At 40.3% G+C, this 21,858-nt stretch overlaps 2 protein-coding genes across 2 annotated transcripts; one reads left to right on the top strand and one right to left on the bottom strand.

Annotated features, from left to right (window-relative positions):
• The first annotated feature begins 215 nt into the window (after positions 1 to 215).
• Positions 216 to 10,603, top strand: LOC111222143 (isotocin receptor-like). Its single transcript, XM_022745723.1, has 2 exons — positions 216 to 1,703; positions 7,245 to 10,603. Exons 1-2 carry the CDS (start codon positions 776 to 778, stop codon positions 7,496 to 7,498), a joined length of 1,182 nt encoding a protein of 393 aa, XP_022601444.1. The 5' UTR covers positions 216 to 775; the 3' UTR covers positions 7,499 to 10,603.
• Positions 10,604 to 10,707: 104 nt separating this feature from the next.
• Positions 10,708 to 13,240, bottom strand: cav3 (caveolin 3). The gene is made up of 2 exons (XM_022745725.1): positions 12,948 to 13,240; positions 10,708 to 11,705 (listed from the first exon to the last, which is right to left on the bottom strand). Exons 1-2 carry the CDS (start codon positions 13,062 to 13,064, stop codon positions 11,364 to 11,366), a joined length of 459 nt encoding a protein of 152 aa, XP_022601446.1. The 5' UTR covers positions 13,065 to 13,240; the 3' UTR covers positions 10,708 to 11,363.
• Positions 13,241 to 21,858: the final 8,618 nt, after the last annotated feature.

Below are 21,858 nucleotides of genomic sequence, written 5' to 3' on the forward strand. Positions count from 1 at the left end.
TAAAATGAGATTCACGGCAGATCTGGGGGTTCATGCTCTGAGGAGGGCTGAGGCTCTGAGCTGCAGAGTAGGAAAGGGAGGTTTTTGATGAATGGCTCACACCGCCACCTAGGGGTGGTCATGGGTAAGACTATTTAGTGTTATTACTGGAGAGGGGACAGATACAACAGAGTCTTAGGTGCTGTAGCTCTGGCCATTCCGACTCTTACCAGAGATGATGATGGGGCTTTCAGCCTCCGCAGCATCTTCTTTTCATTTTGATTGTTTCATTTTCAGATTTTGATTTTGATTTTGAAGGCAAACATATTTTTGCTCGACCAGAACCCTGCTAATTATTTGGATTTACCCAGACTATGATTTTGGAGACTTACCATTGACCAGTGAGGCGCACTACTCGCGTATTTTAGACCCTAGTTTTACTGTTTTGTGTGTCCTCACTGAAGCTTTCTGCACCTTAGGTTTACTTTTTTTTCTAGGGCCCACATTTTATCAAATGCTTCATATTGTTTAGAGAACGAGAAGCATTTTCTCCTCTGTGGACTCATGCGTCTTCTGGCTTTAGAAAGCATGGGTGATTGAGGTTCAACAAAAAGTGAATCCTTTATTTTTTATCACTGAAGAAACATGTTTTGAGCTTCGTCATATCTCATCCTTCGTCTTGTCACCTGTGAGGACACGGGGAAGAGTTTATCACTTAAGACCCCCCAGGAGCCCCTTCCAGCCATTGCATGACTGCACAACTCTGACGCATCTGCAGAGGGACAAGACTGCGGCAATGGAAAGTATTTCTAATGAAAGTGACTTTTGGCAATTCAACGAATCCTGGAGGAACTCAAGTCTCCTTAACGGTACGGGTGGGTCGAATCAGACGAATCCTCTGAAGCGGAATGAGGAGGTAGCGAAGGTGGAGGTGACTGTGCTCGCCTTGGTGCTGTTTCTGGCGCTGGCGGGGAACCTGTGCGTCCTGCTGGCCATCCACACCACCAAACACAGCCAGTCCCGTATGTATTACTTCATGAAGCACCTGAGCATCGCCGATCTAGTTGTAGCCATATTTCAAGTTCTCCCTCAACTTATCTGGGACATTACATTTCGCTTCTATGGACCGGACATTTTGTGCAGATTGGTGAAATACCTGCAGGTCGTTGGGATGTTCGCGTCCACTTACATGTTAGTTCTGATGTCCGTAGACAGGTGTTTGGCAATTTGTCAGCCCCTTCGTTCTTTGCACAGAAGAAAAGACCGTTTCTATGTCATATTTTCCTGGGTCCTGAGCCTGCTCTTCAGTATCCCGCAGATGTTTATCTTTTCCCTGACAGAGGTTGGCTCGGCCGGATCAGGAGTGTATGACTGCTGGGGCGACTTCGTGAAGCCTTGGGGAGCCAAAGCTTATATCACATGGATCAGCCTCACCATATATATCATTCCAGTGGCAATACTGAGCATCTGCTATGGTTTGATAAGCTTCAAAATATGGCAAAACTTTAAACTGAAAACCAGGCGGGAGCAGTGTATAAGCCTGACGCCCAAAACCTCCAAAGGCAACACACTGGCCCGCGTGAGCAGCGTTAAACTAATCTCCAAGGCGAAGATAACCACTGTGAAAATGACTTTTGTCATCGTCCTGGCTTATATCGTCTGCTGGACCCCCTTTTTCTCTGTTCAGATGTGGTCTGCGTGGGATCCAGCAGCGCCTCGTGAGGGTAGGTTGAATTTTAAATATGACACCGAGTGCGCGCCAGTGCGCAAAGGCTGATGTGCTCATAATATATTCATAATAATTCACACACTTAACATACTTATAGTTTTCGACCCCTTCCTTTAACAGTGTTCGTGACAAATTTAATGGGTGAAAAGGTTTGGAAATGTTCTAATGTAGGCTGTGTCTCATCCTTCTAGCTGTGCGCATCAGTGCTCTTTACGCGCGAGGATGCGAGCGCTTGATCATCCACTTTCAGTAAACTGAGGCAACTAAAACACTATTTTGAGCCGTGTTTACTCTGTTTTCCACATTTTCTTGGTTTTGCATATTCATCAGTGAATGGGTGAATGCGTGTTTTCTAATATTTCTCCCTTAGAATTTAGCGATTTTAACGAAAAAATTATCCTTATAGCATTCACACAGTTTATAGACACAGTCCATAATCCCTGTGGCCTCACCAGCAAAATGAGAAACACATTATTACAACAAACTGTCATTTCAAAACTGACTGATACACACTCGCTGTGTGGTGAGAAAAAAAATGACTGAGTGAAAAAAAAAAGCTGCAAACAGGATTCCAAGTTCCAGATTTCCAAGTTTTCCTCTGACCTTCCTGACGCTGCAGAGACCAACTGACGGCTAATCATTAATCTAATTAGCGTGCGCCACCGCGCGCCAAGCAGCTCTTATTTGTGCCTGTGAGGCACGTTGGAGTGTGTCTTTGACATTTAACCACGATGGGCCACTAAGCGGCCATCTACTATATGCTTCCTACATCGATCGACTTGCTGGGCCGTGGCCACACCCATATAACCGCAAATGTACCGATTTGACTTCACAATGCATTTGCACATTTGAAAGACTGAAGACCTCTGTGGTGTTTTCATTCTTTCATTACATTTGGGTAGAGAAGGCACAAATATGTATTACCCTGTTTAATTTGACAGCTATAATGTGTCTGTTTGTTGGGAACTTTTGTTCTACTCGAAAATGTAAATCTAATTAGAGCCACTTATTCGAGGAATAATGTCTGTGTCTCTATTTCTCCAAAGACAACACAAAACTTGTTCTTCAAACAGTCTCCATCACTTATAATTGTGGCGTAAATAGTAGTTCATCTGACTAAAACAGACTGAAATAAAGCAAATAGTATGGATGCTAAAAATAAGACAATAATGTCAGGAAGTTTCTTGGTGAGAAGAGAGTGAACAGATTTTGGTGTTGCAGGCCTCAGTTCTTTTCTTTGCTTCTGTGGGTTTGTGTAAAAGGTTCCAGCTGAATGATTGCGAGTAGCTGTCATTCTCCTCAAGCTGTGTTGTTCGCACAAGCTATTTACACTTTGGAAGCTAAACAGCTGCACAATACACTTAGCTGTCAGCCAATTTTTCAACACCGAGGAGCCATATGCCTGATGCACTGATGAAACAACAGCGATGGGCTCTGAAGGTACATCTCCTAACGATAGTCAAAGTTAGAGGAGCAAGATAAGAGCAGCAAAAGTGCCTCAGCCTGTGAATGGAAAAGAAAGTGATTAATTCATTTTCTGTTGCAGAGCCTGGATGAGTGCTGATGTCTCATGGCTTTCTTCCACGTGAGCAGCACTCAGAAAGGCCAGAATTGGCAGTGACACGTGCCCGTGTTTGTGTACAAAAGATAGACTGGAGTGTCACCTGTGTCTGTGGAGATAAAGTGTCCATTAGAGTAATACTCAGCAAAATGAGCCCAGAGCAAAAAGCTTAGAGGAGGAAGCTCTTTGATCATGCTGCAAAATTTTTTTTCAAACATCAATGAACTAAATGTAAACAAACCATAAACAGTTTCAGAAAACATACGTTTAATAGGCCAGATTCTGTAGATGTAAATTGCCAATTTGGAGGTGAAAACAGGTTTTAATCATTTGTTTTAAATGTTGATTGTGTGGGTGCCGGTAATCACAGGCTGTGCCTTTAAAACAGTTTGTACTGCAGTGAAAGATTATCAGTGAGGATCATACAAAGTAAAACTGATTATTAATGCTTATCAATGCCTATGACAGGTAACCTGCAGACTGAGGACAAATATTTAGGTAACAAGCCTCAAATACAGATAATCATACATTGGCCACATTACACTTTTCTTTTTCTTTTTTTTATTTTACCATGGAATATATCCATAATATGTTATGTGAGACATTCATAAAACAGTCATGCATACTGATTTTTTTTCACTTCTTAATGTTTTTTTTCTATGGTGCAGAAGAAAGTCTATTGTTACTGTATGTTTCTGCGTGATTGGCATCATCATGGATTATTATTGCCATGGTTTCCTCTGCAACGCACCTTATAAACACGTCTTTATCATCCATTTTCAACATTAGTCAAGCTTATGCTTCAAGATAAATGGTGATTTACAACATAAAACATTGCGGTGCGTCTTTAAAAGGCCACTCTTAGCAGAGACAGAGACAAGCATTAGTTTCTTGCCTGATTCTACATGCAGACTCCTGCACTTGCTCCACCCTGTCTCATTGCTAAAGCAATCATGTCCTTTGCTATGAATGAGTCAGAAATCCCCCTGGACAACCAGATGCATAATTTGTTCAAGTTCATAGTTTGACATTTGGGAAATATGCTTATTCTTTTCGTTGTTTTGCGAGTTAGATGAGAATATTGATACAAATGTCTCTGCTGTACTGTATATATGAAGCACCAGCCAGCAGCTGGTTACTTAACTTAGCATAAACACATGAAACATCTAGCCTGGTTCCGGTCAAAGACATTTCAGGCTTTGCCCAGACTATTTCTTGGTCAGGACCTGTAACTTCCTTGGCTTTCCGCTAGTTACCTGAAAAAGTCCAGCCAACAACCCCCTGTAAAACAGGGCATTTTTGTTTTTACACTTCGGCTTTTGTATGAATCAAACAAATGAGATATAACATGTTAATCAGAGAGCTTTAGATGTGCTGGTAGGCAGAGCCAGGCTATCTGTTTTCAGTCTCTATGCTAAGCTAAGATAACTGGCAACTGACTGTGGCATCATATATGGCGTCATTCTTCTCATCTAAATCTCGTCAAAAAAATGTCAAAGTACTCCTTTAACCAACTTCAACCAAAATTGGACCAGTGATTTAGTAGCCTACCCACATCCTTTTGGTCTATGAAATTTCGACCTTTAGATACAATGTTGTCATCAAGCCAATCACTCATTTTTAAAGTGCATGAACAAAGCACCAAAGTGCATCATACCTCCGAGTTCCTCGTAAAAACGACTGAGATTGATTCATTACATCTTGCAGCTTGAATTTACTGTGAAAGAGCCGGGAGCTTTCAGAGAAGTTTTCCGTCTTTAGCACCTCATTAGGCTTATCAATACGATTTTTGGAAATGTCAGAATATGGTTAAATACCCCGTTCCTCTAAGCTTTGTCAGAGGGACATCGGCGCCGTGTGTGATTTCACATTTAACAGCCAGACAGATTTCATTATGTAGAGGACAAAAACACCTGAAGGTTAAACCCTGACTCAGACACTCACAAAAACTCCCAAAAAAAATCTGTTGAACACAAACATCTTCCCCTGCTGAGCCTGGTGCTCTCGGACACCGACTCACGCTCACAGTACTATTGATTTGCATTAAGTGCTTGACAGACACAAAGTCCACTGTTCAATCTAAAAGTGTAAAAAAAAAAATTGAAAGGTCAGTTTCTATATAGTGTCTTCACAAACAAAACAGTGTCATATGGAAAGATCTTTCAAAACAGTTTTACTTATTAATATCATTTCATGTAAAATTCTCATTAATGAATTGCTGAAGAGTCTTTTGGACTAGCCAGTATCAGCTCTGACAGTCAGACAGATGTACCACCCAGGGGATGACTATCCTGCCTTTTCATTGGCTGTGTGATTTATCATTCCCTTGTGGAAGACACCGTGAGTTAATTCAGTGGAGAGTTTTTAATGATAGTTCCCAATGTTATTCAAATTAGACACAGGCTGTGCTCTCATTTACCCTGATAAAAATGCTTGATAACCACCATCTGGTCTTTTGCATTATCTTCAATGAAGTGCGTTACTCCCTAATCTATATTCAAGGAAACTGATGTATGCAAAGTTTGTGTAATTCACACATTGCTTTTCCCCCTGCCTTTCTGTAGAATAGTTTTTATAAATTTGCCTTTTCCTGCACATTTGTTCAGTACGTAATACATTCTTCTACCATTTTCATATGTTCATCTGAAGCATCACATTGCAGTACTCACTAAAAAGCATATTATAAAACCTATGACACTGCAGTAGAAGGGTAAGTGAATGATATACACTCAGTTAAACTCATGTTTTACTCTCATAAATCAAACCCTTAATAGCTGATGATCAGTTCTTATTAATCATGTCTGTGACTTTTGTGCCCTTCCAGAGATCATTTATGCTGAACAATTTTCGTTAGAGCTCAGGGACCGTCATTAGAGACGACATGAGAATTGCGCGATTGAGCGCTGACAGGCTTTAGATTAGCAATCAGCGGGGAAGAGGTTAAATACAGGATACAAACCAATTGCATGAATCCGAAGCTCATTTGCCAAATGTCAGTTGGATGGTGGAGTTGACATAGCGTAAATGTCATCTAATGTGCTACAGCGAGTTACTTGCCATGATGTATCACCACAGTGTGTGAGGAACATTTCCACTTGTCCTGCTCTTCGTTTGACAAAATCAGTTCTTTATTGCTTGTTCGAACAGGTCACCATTTCAATTTGTCTGTGTTCTCACCCTTGTGGTGCAAGTAGCACAAGCTTCCTCAAAGCTCTGAAATGCATTGGCACAAAGAGTTTCATCAAAGGTATCAAGTTGCTTGCCTTGTGAGTTCAAGGACTGTGAATTCCTCCAGCCAACATAGAGTCATAACTGTATGTTAGCTTGAAACTTGTAATTGAAATGATTGTACATTGACAGAAAATAGCAAATGAGTAAAGGGAATACAGCCATGCTAGCAGCTCCGTGAGGCTACATGTTAGCATGCTAACGTGCTCACAATTTAAATATTAACCTGCTGATGTTGATGTAAAACCATCTTAGCCATCTTAGTTTAGTGTATTGGAGCTAATTAGCAGTTGCTAATTAATTAGCATTTGCTAATTAGCTCTAAAGACAAAGCGTCAGGAAGATGTAGGCCTAAGTGCTGGACAATTTAAAATTGACTAATATTTTGCTTGATGAAAATGGGACATGAATTTTTGTAGTAAATTTCATGGCAATCTATTCAGCAGTTTGAGAAAAAAAAATTCAGTCTGGGAAAAAGTGGTGGACTGACCATTTCCATACCTACAGCCGCATTGCTAGCATGGCTAAAAAGCATTGGCATAAAGATGTAAAAAATCACAAAACAAAACCTGTGTGCACAAACTCATATTAATACATTTTGTCACTGAACTTTTTAACAATGGACGTAAATTAACTTTCAGCCACCCACTAACACAAGAGAAGACAAATTTCCTGGGTTGACAGTATAAATCTTCCATTTTTGTTGTCACAGCACAGTAACGTCCCTCTCTCTGTCCTCTCCTGTAGCCATGCCCTTCATCATCTCCATGCTGCTGGCCAGCCTCAACAGCTGCTGTAACCCCTGGATCTACATGTGCTTCGCAGGGCATTTGTTCCAGGATCTTAGGCAGAATTTTCTGTGCTGCTCCGCTCGCTACCTCAAGTCCTCCCAGTGCCGCTGTGAGCGTGACTTTGACTCCAGTCATAAGAGCAACTCCTCAACCTTTGTTATTAAGAGCACTAGCAGTCAGAGGAGCATCACACAGACTTCCACCACATAATCACTCACCATCATAATCCCCCCCACATGCCGTCATCCATAAAATATCCAGCAGTTCGGCTCCCTCAGATACCTCTTGACCCGAGGCTTGCTGTTCAAGCCCAGACGAGGAATAACAACAAAAGTTTTAATTCTTTTATTTACAGTAAATTACAGTATAAAATGTAAATGGAATTGTGAAATAGAAAAATGTTGAACAGATTATAATTAAGGGGCGATATTTTGTTAATGAAAGCTTAAAAGATAATAATTGACCAAGCTGAGCAATCCACTGAATCTTTTTGTCTGTTTGTTTGTACATGTTTCTTGTTTTAGCTGTACAGTATGTATTTACATGGGCAGAGGAAGTTAAAAAAAACAACATGATAAGCCCTGTCATTCTTGGCCAACTACATTTTTGATTCAGTTGTTGTCTCCAGCAAAGCTTGCAGATCCTGTCCCATGTCTTTGTTATGAGGAAATTGCTCACCTGTAGTAAATATTGTGTACCATGTTGGTCACTTTGTTACATTTGCGATGGATTGTGTACATGTAAACTGTCACTTGAGCTTTTGTTTGATGTGAGGTGTCACGGCTGTCACTGGTAAAGATTTTTAAAAAGTTTTAAAAACAAATAAAGAGTGAAAGCAGCAAAACTGCTCTGACAATGTTGTTATCTACACCTAGCTGATACTCATCAGAACTCTGTTCACCTCCTGAACGGGCTGAATAAATTCTTGGCAAGGTTGCTGGAAGTGCTCCAGAGGGATGTTTGTCCACACTGGATCAATAACGTCACTGAGTTCCTTCAAAGTTCTGGCAGCACATTGAAACTTTGAACATCCTGTTCAGCCTCAGCCCCAAAGTGCATTACTGGCTTGAGACCTGGAGACTGTGCAGGTCACTGAAGTGAACTAAAGTGACTCATGTCTCTGGAGGTACGTTGACGCTACAACTGCTGCATGACATGGCGCATTATCCTGCAGGACGTGACAATAAATGTAAACTGGCCCATGAATTCGCTCTAGAAGAACTTCATTGGAGGTCTAATTGAGTCTGAAGCTGTTGTTCAGCCAGTTGCTTTTATGTTCATTGTAGATGTTTCAAGAATATCAGCTGTCTAGGGATGTGTTTGGTTTGTTATTTTAATTACAGCACATCAATAATCATCGCCAATAATGATGAGTGGCCTGAATAAAAGCAAACGCTGTACAATAAAAACAACACAACACAATATGCTGTGATAAAACTGTTTGTGAGGTCCATAATGTTCAGTTTTAGTTGAGACGCTGTGAGATGGGTGTTGATTCAGCTTTGCACTTTGTTTTTCTGCTCTATTGTTCAGCTCATCCTCATATTCTGTCTCTGTGCCACCTTACACTGTAATAATGCATAATACAACAAAGTACAACTACACCACAAACTAGAGCCTCAGACACTTTTATAGGAGGATTATTATATATGTGACACAGGAGAGATGTTGCAGGAATATTCAACTCTGTTATATTGCATGGGTTTTGCTTTAATTTTGTTATAATGTTGAATTCAGGATTAATTAATGTTCCAAAACGGTTCTTTTTAAGCAGTGAATTACTTCAGTGACTGTACTGCCACAGCAGTACAGTCACTTTATTTTTTCTGTCCAATTAGGGGGTTATGTTTACTTTCGTTATAACCTTAACACTGTGACGTTTCATAAGACAATCTTATTCCAGTGGAAAATTTTATGTCAGGAGAAATTCTGTAATGTACATCTTTTAAAGGCCATGAATTTAATGATCAAAGATTATGAGTAAGATGCCAATAACTGTGGAGGGCAATGATGTGTACAGTATTGCACAGTATGTCTGTAATTGCACAAGTTTAATTAATCCTTTGCAGAAGGTAAAAAAAGAAAATAAACAAATAAAATTGTGAGATGTGTATTTGTGGGGAATTTGCTGTATTTTGGTGACACCAAATACATTCATTCTTTACATTCACTGTCGCTGTATTGTAGTTTCTAAGCTCAGTTTATTCAAAAATACCATACCACCATTAGTTCACTGATGTTGAATCTGACAACTTTCTTTTGAGGATAAAACATTTGATTCATCATCCTTGTGCATATATGGTGCAGGTGCTATTAGGAAAATACACATGTACTTTATGTCTTATTAATTTTGATATAATGTGAAATCTATGGAGACAATTTGAATTCAGATTAAATGATCATCTGGTTATTATTGCACACATTCTGCCGAAATGAAAGTGATTAAAGCGCTTAATGATATCTTTTAATGAATTTTGACCACGTAGTCTGGCAAATCAATCACTCTTACTCACTAATTACACTGTTTAATACAGTTCATTAATCAGAATAATGCTTTAAGCCAGTGTGTTATTTCTGCTCATATAAACTCTAACTGTACATTTTCTAGCACTCTTATGGAATAATAGAATGAACCAAAAGAAACAAACTGAGGTTATAAACAAAAAAGTGTGTGGTGAAACTGAAACTGAACCATCAATAATGGATCTCATACACAACAAAGAAGAACATGAAAGATATACAACAGCAACCTCTAGTGGGTCACAGTTCCCAGGTCAGTGCCTCCAGGTTGATTGAAGTAAGCTGTGCCTCTCAGAAAGAGTTTGAAATAATACACATGCTATACTTTCAATCAAACAGCGGTGCAACAGTTTCGTTAATTGTAAAGTGTCTTTAAATTAGTTTCAGCCCATGTATAATTTTCCTTTCTACACTGCAGGTACACAATAGCAGCAAAGTTATTGTAGGAGCAAAATTTTTCATGTCAGGATGTGCAAACATTATGTCGCCCCATAAGATATTTAATTTGTTAACCTAATTGTGCTCGCGTTTAACAAACAGAATATAGAGTCTTGCCTGAGACCACGCCCTTTTTCCCATGTTTCCCCCCTACCACTCTTTATCTTGGAGGTTTTCGGAGCTCCAGGTAGAGCGGTACACTTTTCTTTCACATCAAATTAACACTGTGGAACATTAAAATTGGTCTCACAGAGAGGTCTCTACTTGACGCCATCAGCAGTTAGATCCATACTTGTTCACATTTACTTGACTGAAATATGCAAACACGTAGATTTAATATTCCACTCGTCACACTTTGATAAAAGGAAGTACATTATCTGCATGGTCAGTTTTAGACATATTTCATAGCTGCATCTGCAAGTCTCCAAAAAGTCTCACAGTTACTGAGGAGTCATCACAAATTAAGAGGGAAATATATCAGAATATATTTTTTGAATACATAAAGAAATCAGACATTACTGGACAGAAATACTGGACATTTTCAATTCCTTTCATTCTGTTAGGGTTTTTTTCTAATAAGGTTAAGTTTACATATATAAGTGTCAAATTCAATTCAATCAATACAAAGTAAAACAGTATTGGACACAGCAACATACAGCATCAACATAACTTTTAAGGATAGCTAAATGCAATGCATACAGCCAGCATCATCCAAAGGTGCAGCAGTGTTGGGGAGTTGTTTTCATTTGTTGTGAATGAGAAGCCACTATCTGAGATTTTTTTGTGATACAAATGAATGAGGGGAGACAGATCGTCCCCATGGCAAGCGGCCCTCTTCTCTCTCAGTGAGGAGCACGGAGCCCTCCAGGAGTGCCAGAGCTGTCACAGAACCACGCTGCCTGCTGCAGCTGTCGCAGAGCTTCTGGTGGCAAAAGGCACACCAGGCATGTCAGGACTCAGTGCTGAGGGCTTGAGGACGGGTGGGTGGAGAACAGCATGTTATGTAGGGAAGAGGAGGAGTATCAAGAAGTAAGCAAGATGCCAGGACTGAGCTTCTGGTGTATAAAAAGAGACCACACTTCATCCGATCATACTAGAAACACTACTGTTTGAGTTCTTAGACTTCTTTGCGCATTACTACGCGCACCCTGCTGAAGATCTTGCCAAGGGCTTCGAAGAAGGGATCACAGAAGGTCTGGATGCAGAGAGAGTAGATGCGGCTGATGCACTGTGACTCAATCAGACAGCTCTTGATGCAGGGAACCACAGCCCAGATGTGGCAGAAGGAGATGCAGGCAAACAGGAAGCCCCAGAGCAGAGCAACAGGGATACCGAAGACAGCAGACAAGATGCGGTAACACCAGTATTTGGACACGGTGAAGGTGGTGTAGCTGAGCTTCCACACTCCATCCAGGCTGTGTGTACCGTCAGGCTCTGCAATGACGTCCTCAAACTCCACCTAATAAGAAATTTAAAAGAGGCTTTCATTAATACACGTCCGTGAGGACACACCACTTTTATCCATCTCCCTCCACCAGACCTCTTTCGGCTCGAGTTATATGCACTTGCCAATGTCAAGTGGAAAACCTATGCTTGTGAAAGCTGCAGAGTATAAGGGTCAGATTTTTGCAGAGAAACCAATTATTCGTTGCGCTTCATAGAATAAAAAAATAATGTAATGCAGTGGCATACAAGCCAAGCTATGGAGTGGGTTCTAATGCAGAGTCCAAATCACTCTAAAAGCTATATTCCAACACATTTTTTTTTAGCAACCAAAGTTCACCTTGTATAAAATGCATGAGAGCAACAATGGTCCAATTTGCTCTCCATTTTCAGTGCGTGCCACCTGGTGTTTTGGAGAAGTGCCACCGCATTCTCAGTTGAAACTTAGCCATAAAATGTGAATTAACTTGCCAGTAATCAAGGCAAGCAAACACACTGCACATCTAAAAAGCTTGCTTTTCTTCCAGACCACTGGACAGGATCAGAATGGGAAGTAAGGACTTGCTGTCCGTTTCCAGCAGAGATAGCAGCCTGAGATCATCCTTTCAATGAGTGGCTGGAGTCCCATTCAGCAAAGGAACAGTCAGTGTTCTGTAGAAATAAGAGATGTGGTCCACAGCTGGTACATTTAGCGAAACTCTTTCAATAGATCTATCCAATTTACTTTATTTTAAAGGTATAGGAAATGTTACCCGAAAATGATTGCACGGATTAAAACTGTCGGTGCTTGTTTAGACTATTAGGAGTACCGCTGTCTTGATGATTTCCTGAAAGCAGACATGACCGCGTCTGTAGATCATTCCAAACTGAACCATGCAGACACTAAACATTATGGTCAACTCATAACTCATGGTTTACTATCATCGAACATGTTTACATGAGCCGCCTTCAGTCCCTGTTTTTACAGAGAATGTTTTGTTGTGATATCATGGCAACAATCACAGGATAAATAACCTAAATAAAACATGGTGGCACAGTGTATCAGTTTCACACTCTTCTACCTCATTCCCAAAATAAACTTTATGCTCTGCACAGGCAACAGGAATAGCTCTTGGTCTATTTAGGGGGTTTCCAGACAATATAATAACCTGTTCTCCTGTCTCATTTCCAAGCAATCACATAATGCATTTTCTCCACATGCTTCCACACAAGCCAAAATCCTTTCTGTCACAGGGTGTTGTCTCCATGCTGCACAAACCTTCACCACGTCCTCATTGATCTGCTTGGGGTCTCTGTTGATTAGGTCGATCTCTTTGGTGTGGCTGTCCTTCACAATCTTCTCCTCGTTGGTGTTGTACTGGTACTGATCCGCCATGGTGGTGGGGCTGCAGGTCCTGGACAGGCCGGAGACAGTGAGGGTAAACCTTCCTGGATCAAACTGCACGCAGCCGCTTCAGTTCACTTCTGAACCCCTGTATCACCACTGTGACGCTCCCGCTGACATACCAGTGGACAGCTGCTGCAGACGTCCTGGTAAAAATGGAGGCCTGACCCCCACCCTGCGCGCACACACACACACACACACACACACACACACACACACACACACACACACAATGTAGTGCACACAGACAGAAAAGGTATGCCTTAAAGGAGAACCCAGGGCTGTGTCACATTTCACATAGGATTGTGGGGCTAACTGGGCAGAGTTTGCACAGTGGCACGAACTTCCACCACAGAGTGAGGCACAAACACACCCTCCTGCTCTGGCTCTAGCTGCGACACAGTGTTTTGTGCCCTAATACTGGACTTAACTTACCTAAAACAATGCAATATATAAAACATTTGCCATTGTCACCACGAGTATAGGGTTTACCTTGTTATTTCTGTACTCCTCAGCATTATACTGAGTAATGTGGATTTTCAAAATTATGACCTTTCATAATCAGGCATGATTTACAGTTTAACACACTTCACTGAACCAGCACTCATCAACTCTTTCATAATGTCTGATGCTCTAAGTCAGGTGGCAAAGTCACCTTTGTGTAGTTCTGATGTCCACACTGTTCAACATTACATACATTTTTTTTTGTTGTTTTGTTATTATAATGTACCTACTGTCAATGTAGACCTACAGCTGTAAAGTAGTGATGCTGTGCTTATTAACTGATGGTTTGGTTTTATTTATCAGCTCGTAATTATTGCAAAATTGAGCCTCTATTATTTTGTTGATAATTTGTATGGAGAGATTTGCCTATTTTGCATACCAAATATATTGCATTTGCAAGTACAAATTTTTCTTTGTTGAAACGATGGCATAGAACATGAGCTCAATGGGCATGAAAGAAAATGTAATTCAATCATTTGGACTCAGAAGGAGGAAAATAAAAATATATAATTTGCTATTTTACTCTAATTAACATGTTTATTTTCTCAATCTCAGTCTTAACAATGAAATGACTCAGTCATTTAAATCGCAGCCTTAATAGTGCACAATAGAAAACATTCACACAAGGTTGGTCCTGAGCCTCCTCATGCATTGTAGCATAGACTGTAGCGAGGTCCAATACATAAAATTCAATAGTCCCCCAAAATAAAACTCTGATTCAGTCTTCCTTAAGCTGTGCAGTTGTTGCTATCACTCATAGCTTTCCATATCAGCGTGTTGCATAAACAAAGTCTGCCAAAAAGAGGGGAAGAGGAGGAGGTCCCAATGAAAAGTGGTACAAGTGCTCATAGCACCCCAGCTCTCTGTTGCTATTTATCTCATTCAGTGGGCTGTAAGAACAGTATAGGTAGCGTGACTTCAGAGCCTGGTCTGGCATTCCTTGCCCCAGTTCCCTGGTGGCAGAGACAGGAACGAGGAGGGAGGGGTGCAACAGGATCAGAGCGCATGTGATCAGGAGCCCAATTACAGCAGTATTCTTGGTGTGGTGGTGGAGAGAGTAGAGGCCAGTTAGGTATGGAGGCAGAGGGACAAAAATAGCTCAGCATAGAGTCATGTTGGGCATACCTCTGCCTCTATGGGTGTCAATGCAAGCTGAGATTGCAGCAGCTCTTATCTTCCATTTAATGTGGACAGACAGGCAGGGCTCTCACACCTATATTTAGATTTATATAGTAGAATTCACTGGGTAGAGTGGGTATCAGTAACTCGGGGTAGTTTACAATATAGGTGTCGCTTCCTTTGCTAATGAACAGTTGTCAGTGCGTTTTTCTTGACATATACTGTATACAAAATATTGCTTATTATTTATTATGCATTATGTGTTTATCTTACTGGTTAATTCCTGGGGCCAGTAAATTGTTACAAATGTTTATGTAATTCATGGGGTTAATATTCAAAGTTATTCTCAGTAACCTCCAAAAATCAGCAATGTAAGAGCCTTACCTGAGCATCAAAATGACTGACAACTGTTGGCAGACATAAAGTCTTGTCATTTTTACTCCAGTGATTTACTATTTCCGTTCTGTAAAGTTAGGAGACTCACAAGAGACAGATTTAAAAAAAAAAAAAAAAAAAAAAAAAAGAGTTGTCAGATTTGAAGCAGCAGAGATCGAGATATCCTCACCTGTATTTTGCTGGAATGAATCCAGCTCCAAAAACGCTGGACATGTCCCATAATGCAACTCAATGTTGTCTTTTGTCTTTTGACCCTCCCTGATTGGTAAACTTTAAAATTAAAGTTAAATTGGATTTTATAATGTTAAATAAAATATTGCTGTAATTGTTATTTTATGACCTGCAGCATAATGATTTTTTTCATTATGATGATTACCATGCATTGAAGTGGTATATCACATTCAATGACAGAAAGACATTTGTTGAAAGTCATTATCATTTTCACTTAACATATTTACAGTGTTTTTATTTCAGTGTCAATATTATTGCAGCACTAATGCCTTTCTCACAGATATTCACTAGTCCATCCAGTTGCTCCTGCTTCACAGTCAGCACAATTCTGTAATTTAGTTACTATTGGGTTTTTTTTTCTTGCATTGAACAGTTTCAGTACTGTTTACCCCTCTCTCCACAGGCCACACTTGTCATGTCACAATTATCAGTTCCCGGGTCCGTGTTTAAAAACATCCAAAATAATCACAGACAATTATGATGCAGATTATATTTTACCTGCAAGGAATTAGTATGCAGTCTATTACCACTGCTTTTTTCTATAGCTCATGTTTTAATCATACATTTACACACTGTGTTTTTATATCTGCCTTTATCTGTTGCCAGATGGATGGTGATTCGACCGCAGCATGTTACAGTTCTGTTAAAGAAGGGGCTGATGAGAATGTTCAGTATTCTGCCCCCACACAGTCTGGATCCAGTGCATGTTGATAAGAAGGAGCTGCACACAGGGCATGATCAGCCTGGAGAGACACAGGGAAGTGGACAAAGCATGACTCATCTCACCAATGACAAATAGAAAATACTTCTAGACTCCTAAAAAAGGGGAGGAAACTGTTTTAGAGAAATTGTAGTTACCATTTTGCATTTAACAAAACGATCAACATTTACCAGAAAAAGGTTTAGCGGTTCATCCTTGCCTGTAAGTCAATCTCACCTCAGTGTAACAACAATCCTTCCAGATGTAAAGGCAGCTGAGCGCAGCGAAGAGGAGACCTGCTGCCAGTGAGACCGGCCCTGCCAGCAAGAGGGAGATGAAGGAGTAGCACTACATACTGGGCGCATCAAACAGGGCGTGACTCTGCAGCCATACTTTATCAAGGCTCCACACCAAGGGAGGCTCTGCACTAACATCCTCAAACATGACCTCAAGACACACACACAGACACACTGTAAGTTTCCTAAGTTTATAAAATGTAACACTGTCAACTGGGAGCCTGGAAATATAGGTGTGGAAGTTATACATTACTAAATCTTGGCTTGCAGAGTGATAGTGAGGGGTACTGCACTAAGGAGTTTTTAATCACACACAATGTTATTTTTTCATCATTTGATGTAATATCTACAATGGGATCTTATAGAAATGAACAAAAATAGTACTGTGTTTGATGATGTCCACTTGAGGTCAGTATTGTGCAGCACATTAACATTTAAGTGGCACTGCCCCATCTACTTTCCAGGATTGTATTAACTAAGAAGAAAAAGAGCACCTGATTACTTTATTTGTAAACTGCATTTATCCCCATCATTATGAGTCATCTCAGAAAAGTCGATGCACGTCGTAGCCACAGATTTCTTCTTTAGCTCAGCTCTACATCATGTGGCTTAATGGAGACTGGAGGGGTGGTATGCAGAGCATGTGCAGCAGCTTTGTTTATTTTACTGATCTGTCAGCGTCTCTGTGTCTCCAGACAGAAATGATATATTGCACCTCAGTTTGTGGCCTGTACTGTGTGATCTCGGTAAGGTTTATATGTGTGTTTTATGTTGGTTAAATCCTGCTGACGGGTCACATTCGTTACCTTAAGACTCTTGTTGACTCTTTTGGGATCCCTGTCGTGAATCAGAGACTTTGTGTCCCCGGGTGGAATCCAGGCCTTCAGACTGTACATTCACTTCCATAAATTCTCTTATCTTTTAATCTCTGGTCATCCATTTCCACTAGCTTGAGCTGTGTCTCTGCTTGGTTGACTGCTGTGGTCATGTCAGTGGAAACATGGAGGATGAGTAGGGTGCAGCAGCAGGATGGCTTACCACTCGAATCTCTGCAGGCTTGTCTCACCCAGGTGGAACATAGTGGACTGCTGACTGCCTTGCCTCTTGTTGAGGAATGCCTTTATGGGCTTTTACAGGCCCATCTTCTCTGGCATTTTCCATGTGACATACTACAAGGAAAGTCTCATTTAGACCTACATGAGAAATGTCCAATGGCCATTGCTAATAGTATAAAATCAGCCTGTGCTTCCTCCTTAAATATGGAGGAATGATGATGATTAGTGGGAGTATTCTGCCACTGTCATGAGTACACAGTGCTCTCATCATGAGGGCAGTGTTGGCAGTGTTGGTCTAATAAGAGCAGACCGTTCAGCACATCAACAGCTTCTTGCCAAGAGCTGTCCTCCTAATTGTCCATCCCAGCTGGACCTTTGCTCTTTCACTGACATTGCCTGTCCTGACTGCAGTCCCACTCACTGTTGTATTCACTTTACTGTGTTACTGTCTACTGTGGCACTAGACAAAATGTCTACGTGTGATATGTGCACATTGTGCAATTCATTATCTAGTGCAGTTTGTATGACTTACACTTTTTATAACCTTACAAGAGCAAATCTCAAACCTTTCCACACTCTTCACATTTCTCACAGGAACTGAAGTGCATACGCACTTGTTAGCAAACAGTTTCTTATTTATACATGAAGCATATACAGTTCACCAACTCCTGAGGCAAATATCTGTGAGTTCATCACTGTAAACTACCCCTTTGATATGCAAGTAGTCCTGTGATCTACTATTAATATAAGCACATTGACATAGCCTTTTAAAGAATAGCTATAATCCAGGCCTTTTGATGGCAGTTGATGCTGTGCTTTAGTGGTTCATTTTCCTAAACAAATGTGCAGTCAGTCAAATTATGATAAACCAAGTGAACCTGGGGCCTTCAGTCGCCTCTGACAGACCAGGGGTTTGAGGCACTTACCTGCTTTATCCAGCCCTGTGCATCTTTTGTGGTGCATATAGTCCACTTTGTGTTACATATCCACACTGCCTTTATCAAATAGTGAATGTGAGGTCCTGTTTCCAATGTAAAAGCGTGATGGATCTGTTCATTTGTTGCATTACATTACTCACTTTTTTCTCCAAGCGCTGTTTTTTTTGGGGGGGGTTTTTTAAGTTACTGCCGAATGCTTTCATCACTTATGTGAGAGGTGTCTGTATGTGTAGATCACAGAGCAGCCACACAGCAAACATTCTGCCCTCATCCATCAACTACATCTGCTTTACTTTTACCAAGTCAACTCCTGAACCCTTGCATTTTCCTGCTTAGATTTCCTGCTTGTTCATTGAAAATTCCTGAAAAGCCTTCTTGTCAGAGGTGTCCAAACAAAGAGGCGGAAGGGGAATTCACTGGTATATAGCGCACTCTGTTGGCCATAGTTTGTCTAGTCTTTTTTTTTCTGTAAATAAATCTTTATCCATTATTGTTACTGCAGTTTCCACACTCACACCCCCAAATACCTAATTTTCTCCCAATGCTTGCAGTTATACCAGTTCCAGCAGCAACCCTGAAGTGATAGTGGGGTGATGGCAGGGTCTGATTAGCTGATGATTAGTGGTGTGTGTGGAAACCGTGGTGATGAAGAGCCCTGCCGATTGTCCTCTGATTGTGTTTAAGGTCTGTAGATCCTCTGCTTAACGGAAGTTAATTGACTTACATCTGGTACATCTCCTGGTTTGGTAAATAATGATTTTAGTAAAAAATTGTATCATGAGTTGAAAGACAGAGAAGGATCACAATAAAACAAGTTATCCTGCCAATTTTAAAAAGATTGGGCAATAAAGGCTAAACAAAAGTACTCTACCATCAGTTGTGCTTTATCCAGATTAGGCTTTGTCAATGAATTCTGACTGGTAAGGCTTTTTAAACCAGCAGACCCCAAGCACTGGTCTCCTAACAGTTCATTTATCACCTACTGAAAACAGTATGTAGTGTTTGCACTGGTGGTTTGATGTTACTTATTACAGTGATATATACACTGTTGCTCGTAAAGTTGGAATAAAATATTTTTTACCTCTTTCCATGAAATGATTGTGACAATGTGATTTATTCTTGACAGATAAAATGTATATCTTCTCAAAACTTTAGTAGGCAATCTCTTCCATAGTGATTACTGATGCATTTAAATAGGAATAAACAGAGGACTGTGTCTGAAAACAAAATTATTCCAACTTTATGGGCAACAGTGTATATATATATATATATATATATATATAGCCAAATTACTGAAGCATGCTTGCAAATTTTCTGATTTGTATTTTTCCATTTTTCTTAAATTGATCTGACTGTATTGATGGTGACACATTTCTTGTTACAATGGAATGTGCCTTGGTATTACACAAATAACATGAGGCATATTAAAGATTGTGAATACTGTATGAGGTAAAACCTGAATGCAGTGTGCATGCCCAGTTATCATTTCTGGCTGGATGTAGTATTTCAGACATCCATCATGAACGTCTTGGGATCTGTCCAGAGTCTATGTCACAGGTCCAGACAAAGACAACAGTGATTATGTTAATTATCAATGAGCTTGTCAATAAGATTGTCCTCTGGTGTTGTCTGGTGGTGTCCTTTGCTCTTTTCCACGTAAAATCCCTTAAACCACTTTCATGATTACGTCTTAAACAGGCAGCCATTCACTGGCTGGCTACATCCCAACACTTCATGATTTCATTTTAATTTTCTTGCCAACTGCAAGAGACATCAACGTTTGTATATGCTACCATCTGAGGTCTAGTCTGTGTTGTTTTTTCACCAGTTTATCCCTGATCAGGCCTTTGACTCCTTTTGACTTTGCAGTGGGGGCTCTTCCCTTTGCAGCAGTTCAGCATGATGAGATTCGGATCCTTGTGTAACAGCACTCTGAAATGTCTGGCTCAGTGAGTGATTTTTGCTCATCGTGTCTTCAGTGATCCATGTATATAAACCACAGTCAGGGCTTAAATATCAGTCAGCAGAGAAGCAGGTAAATCCTTGTACTTACCCACATACAGCGTGGTCAAATTTGAGAGGAGAAATCAAAACACTGAGCTCCAACAGTCACACCTGTCCATTCAGATGTTTCTGGAAGAACAGGCTCGTGTTCGTTTTAATTATGTCTGAATTCAGGGTTAAAATAGAGACCTCTGAATGTTGCGAGTCCTGAAGGGAAGTGATGCAAATGTTCTTGAGACAGATATGATGGTGATCTTGAATGTGTCCTAATTTGTATTCTGATATTTAGCTTTCTATGGACTGTATCCAGATCTAGATATAGTTGATGTTCCAATCCTGTTTTTTTTTTTTTGTTTTTTGTTTTTTTATCATTTGCTTGTTTGTTACTTCAAATCTCATTGTGCATGCTGGGAAATCAGGACCCTATGTTATCAGCAGTTGTTATTAATCCAGACACCACTGGATTAATAATGTAAAATTTGTCCTGTTGGTGTAAAGAAATTCTCATTATTTAATGGCTTTACATTTTGTAAAGAGAGAATCAAATGAAAAAAAGGAAGAGAGAAAACAAGCATTAAAGAGAGAAACAGACATATAAAAATATATAGGATGACATCCATACATTTGTCTCTCAGCATATTTCTCCGCTGTGTGTGTTTATGCAGCTTCCATATCCCACTGGTCAGAAGGCAAATGCAGAATTCAACTCAAAGTATTAAATACACAGTCACAGTTATGTAAGAGTGATGTATATCCTAGTTAGTGACAGCAAAATGGTGTTTGCTGTTATTTGCTGTAACCACACTAGTCCATCTTTTCCGCTGTTTGTGAAAGACTAATACAAACAGCAGAGGCCATAAAATAGCACTTTGTTACCACTCTCAGAGCATTATCAATGCCCAGTAATGATTTCCATTGTAAATTCACTATCTCCGCTTCACTGTACCCATGTCAGACAGTCCATATTCGCAGGGAATTTTGCTACCTATCCTCAGCCACTATTCACATGTCTATCTGAACTTGTAGACCTTGTGTAAATCAGTCTGCATGTGAAAAGCGGGCATGAACCAGAATTAGTAGACTCCAGTTAGAATCTAAAGCTTAAGAATACATCCAGTCAAAAGGTCCTCATTGCTATGTGAGTCACAGGCTCACTCCATTTCCATGGCGACAGGGGCGGATGACATTCACCGTCTATCAGCGTATCTGCTGCACACAGGAACTCTGAGGTATTGTCAGATTCACGAGAGCTCCCCACACTGCAGAGCCCACCATGTTAGTGCTCTGTCTGAAGGGATAACACAGTGATAATGTGGGAGTCAAGCCATGCTGCTGTTATTCCTCAGATATAAAGGACTACTGCTTGGAAACACTGACATTCAATAATTTACAAAGTTCAACAGAGTCAGTCATCAGTATAACATTTGCATATACAGTATATTGTTATTGACATGAAATAAAATGACACAGTGGAACCAACTCATATTCATATGGAATGAAAATAGCTCCTCATTAAATACAATAAACCATTTAAAGACCCAT

This window comes from Seriola dumerili, unplaced genomic scaffold (assembly GCF_002260705.1).
Source record: "Seriola dumerili isolate Sdu_G_001 unplaced genomic scaffold, Sdu_1.0 BDQW01000089.1, whole genome shotgun sequence".
In the NCBI taxonomy this organism is placed as follows: domain Eukaryota; kingdom Metazoa; phylum Chordata; class Actinopteri; order Carangiformes; family Carangidae; genus Seriola; species Seriola dumerili.

Bases quoted from the DNA above. Each gene is read 5' to 3' on its own strand.
- LOC111222143 (XM_022745723.1), top strand. From the start codon at position 776: ATGGAAAGTATTTCTAATGAAAGTGACTTTTGGCAATTCAACGAATCC. The intron at 1,704-7,244 runs GTAGGTTGAATT...CCTCTCCTGTAG, and splicing joins TCCAGCAGCGCCTCGTGAGG to CCATGCCCTTCATCATCTCC.
- cav3 (XM_022745725.1), bottom strand. From the start codon at position 13,064: ATGGCGGATCAGTACCAGTACAACACCAACGAGGAGAAGATTGTGAAG. The intron at 11,706-12,947 runs GTTTGTGCAGCA...ATTTCTTATTAG, and splicing joins TCAATGAGGACGTGGTGAAG to GTGGAGTTTGAGGACGTCAT.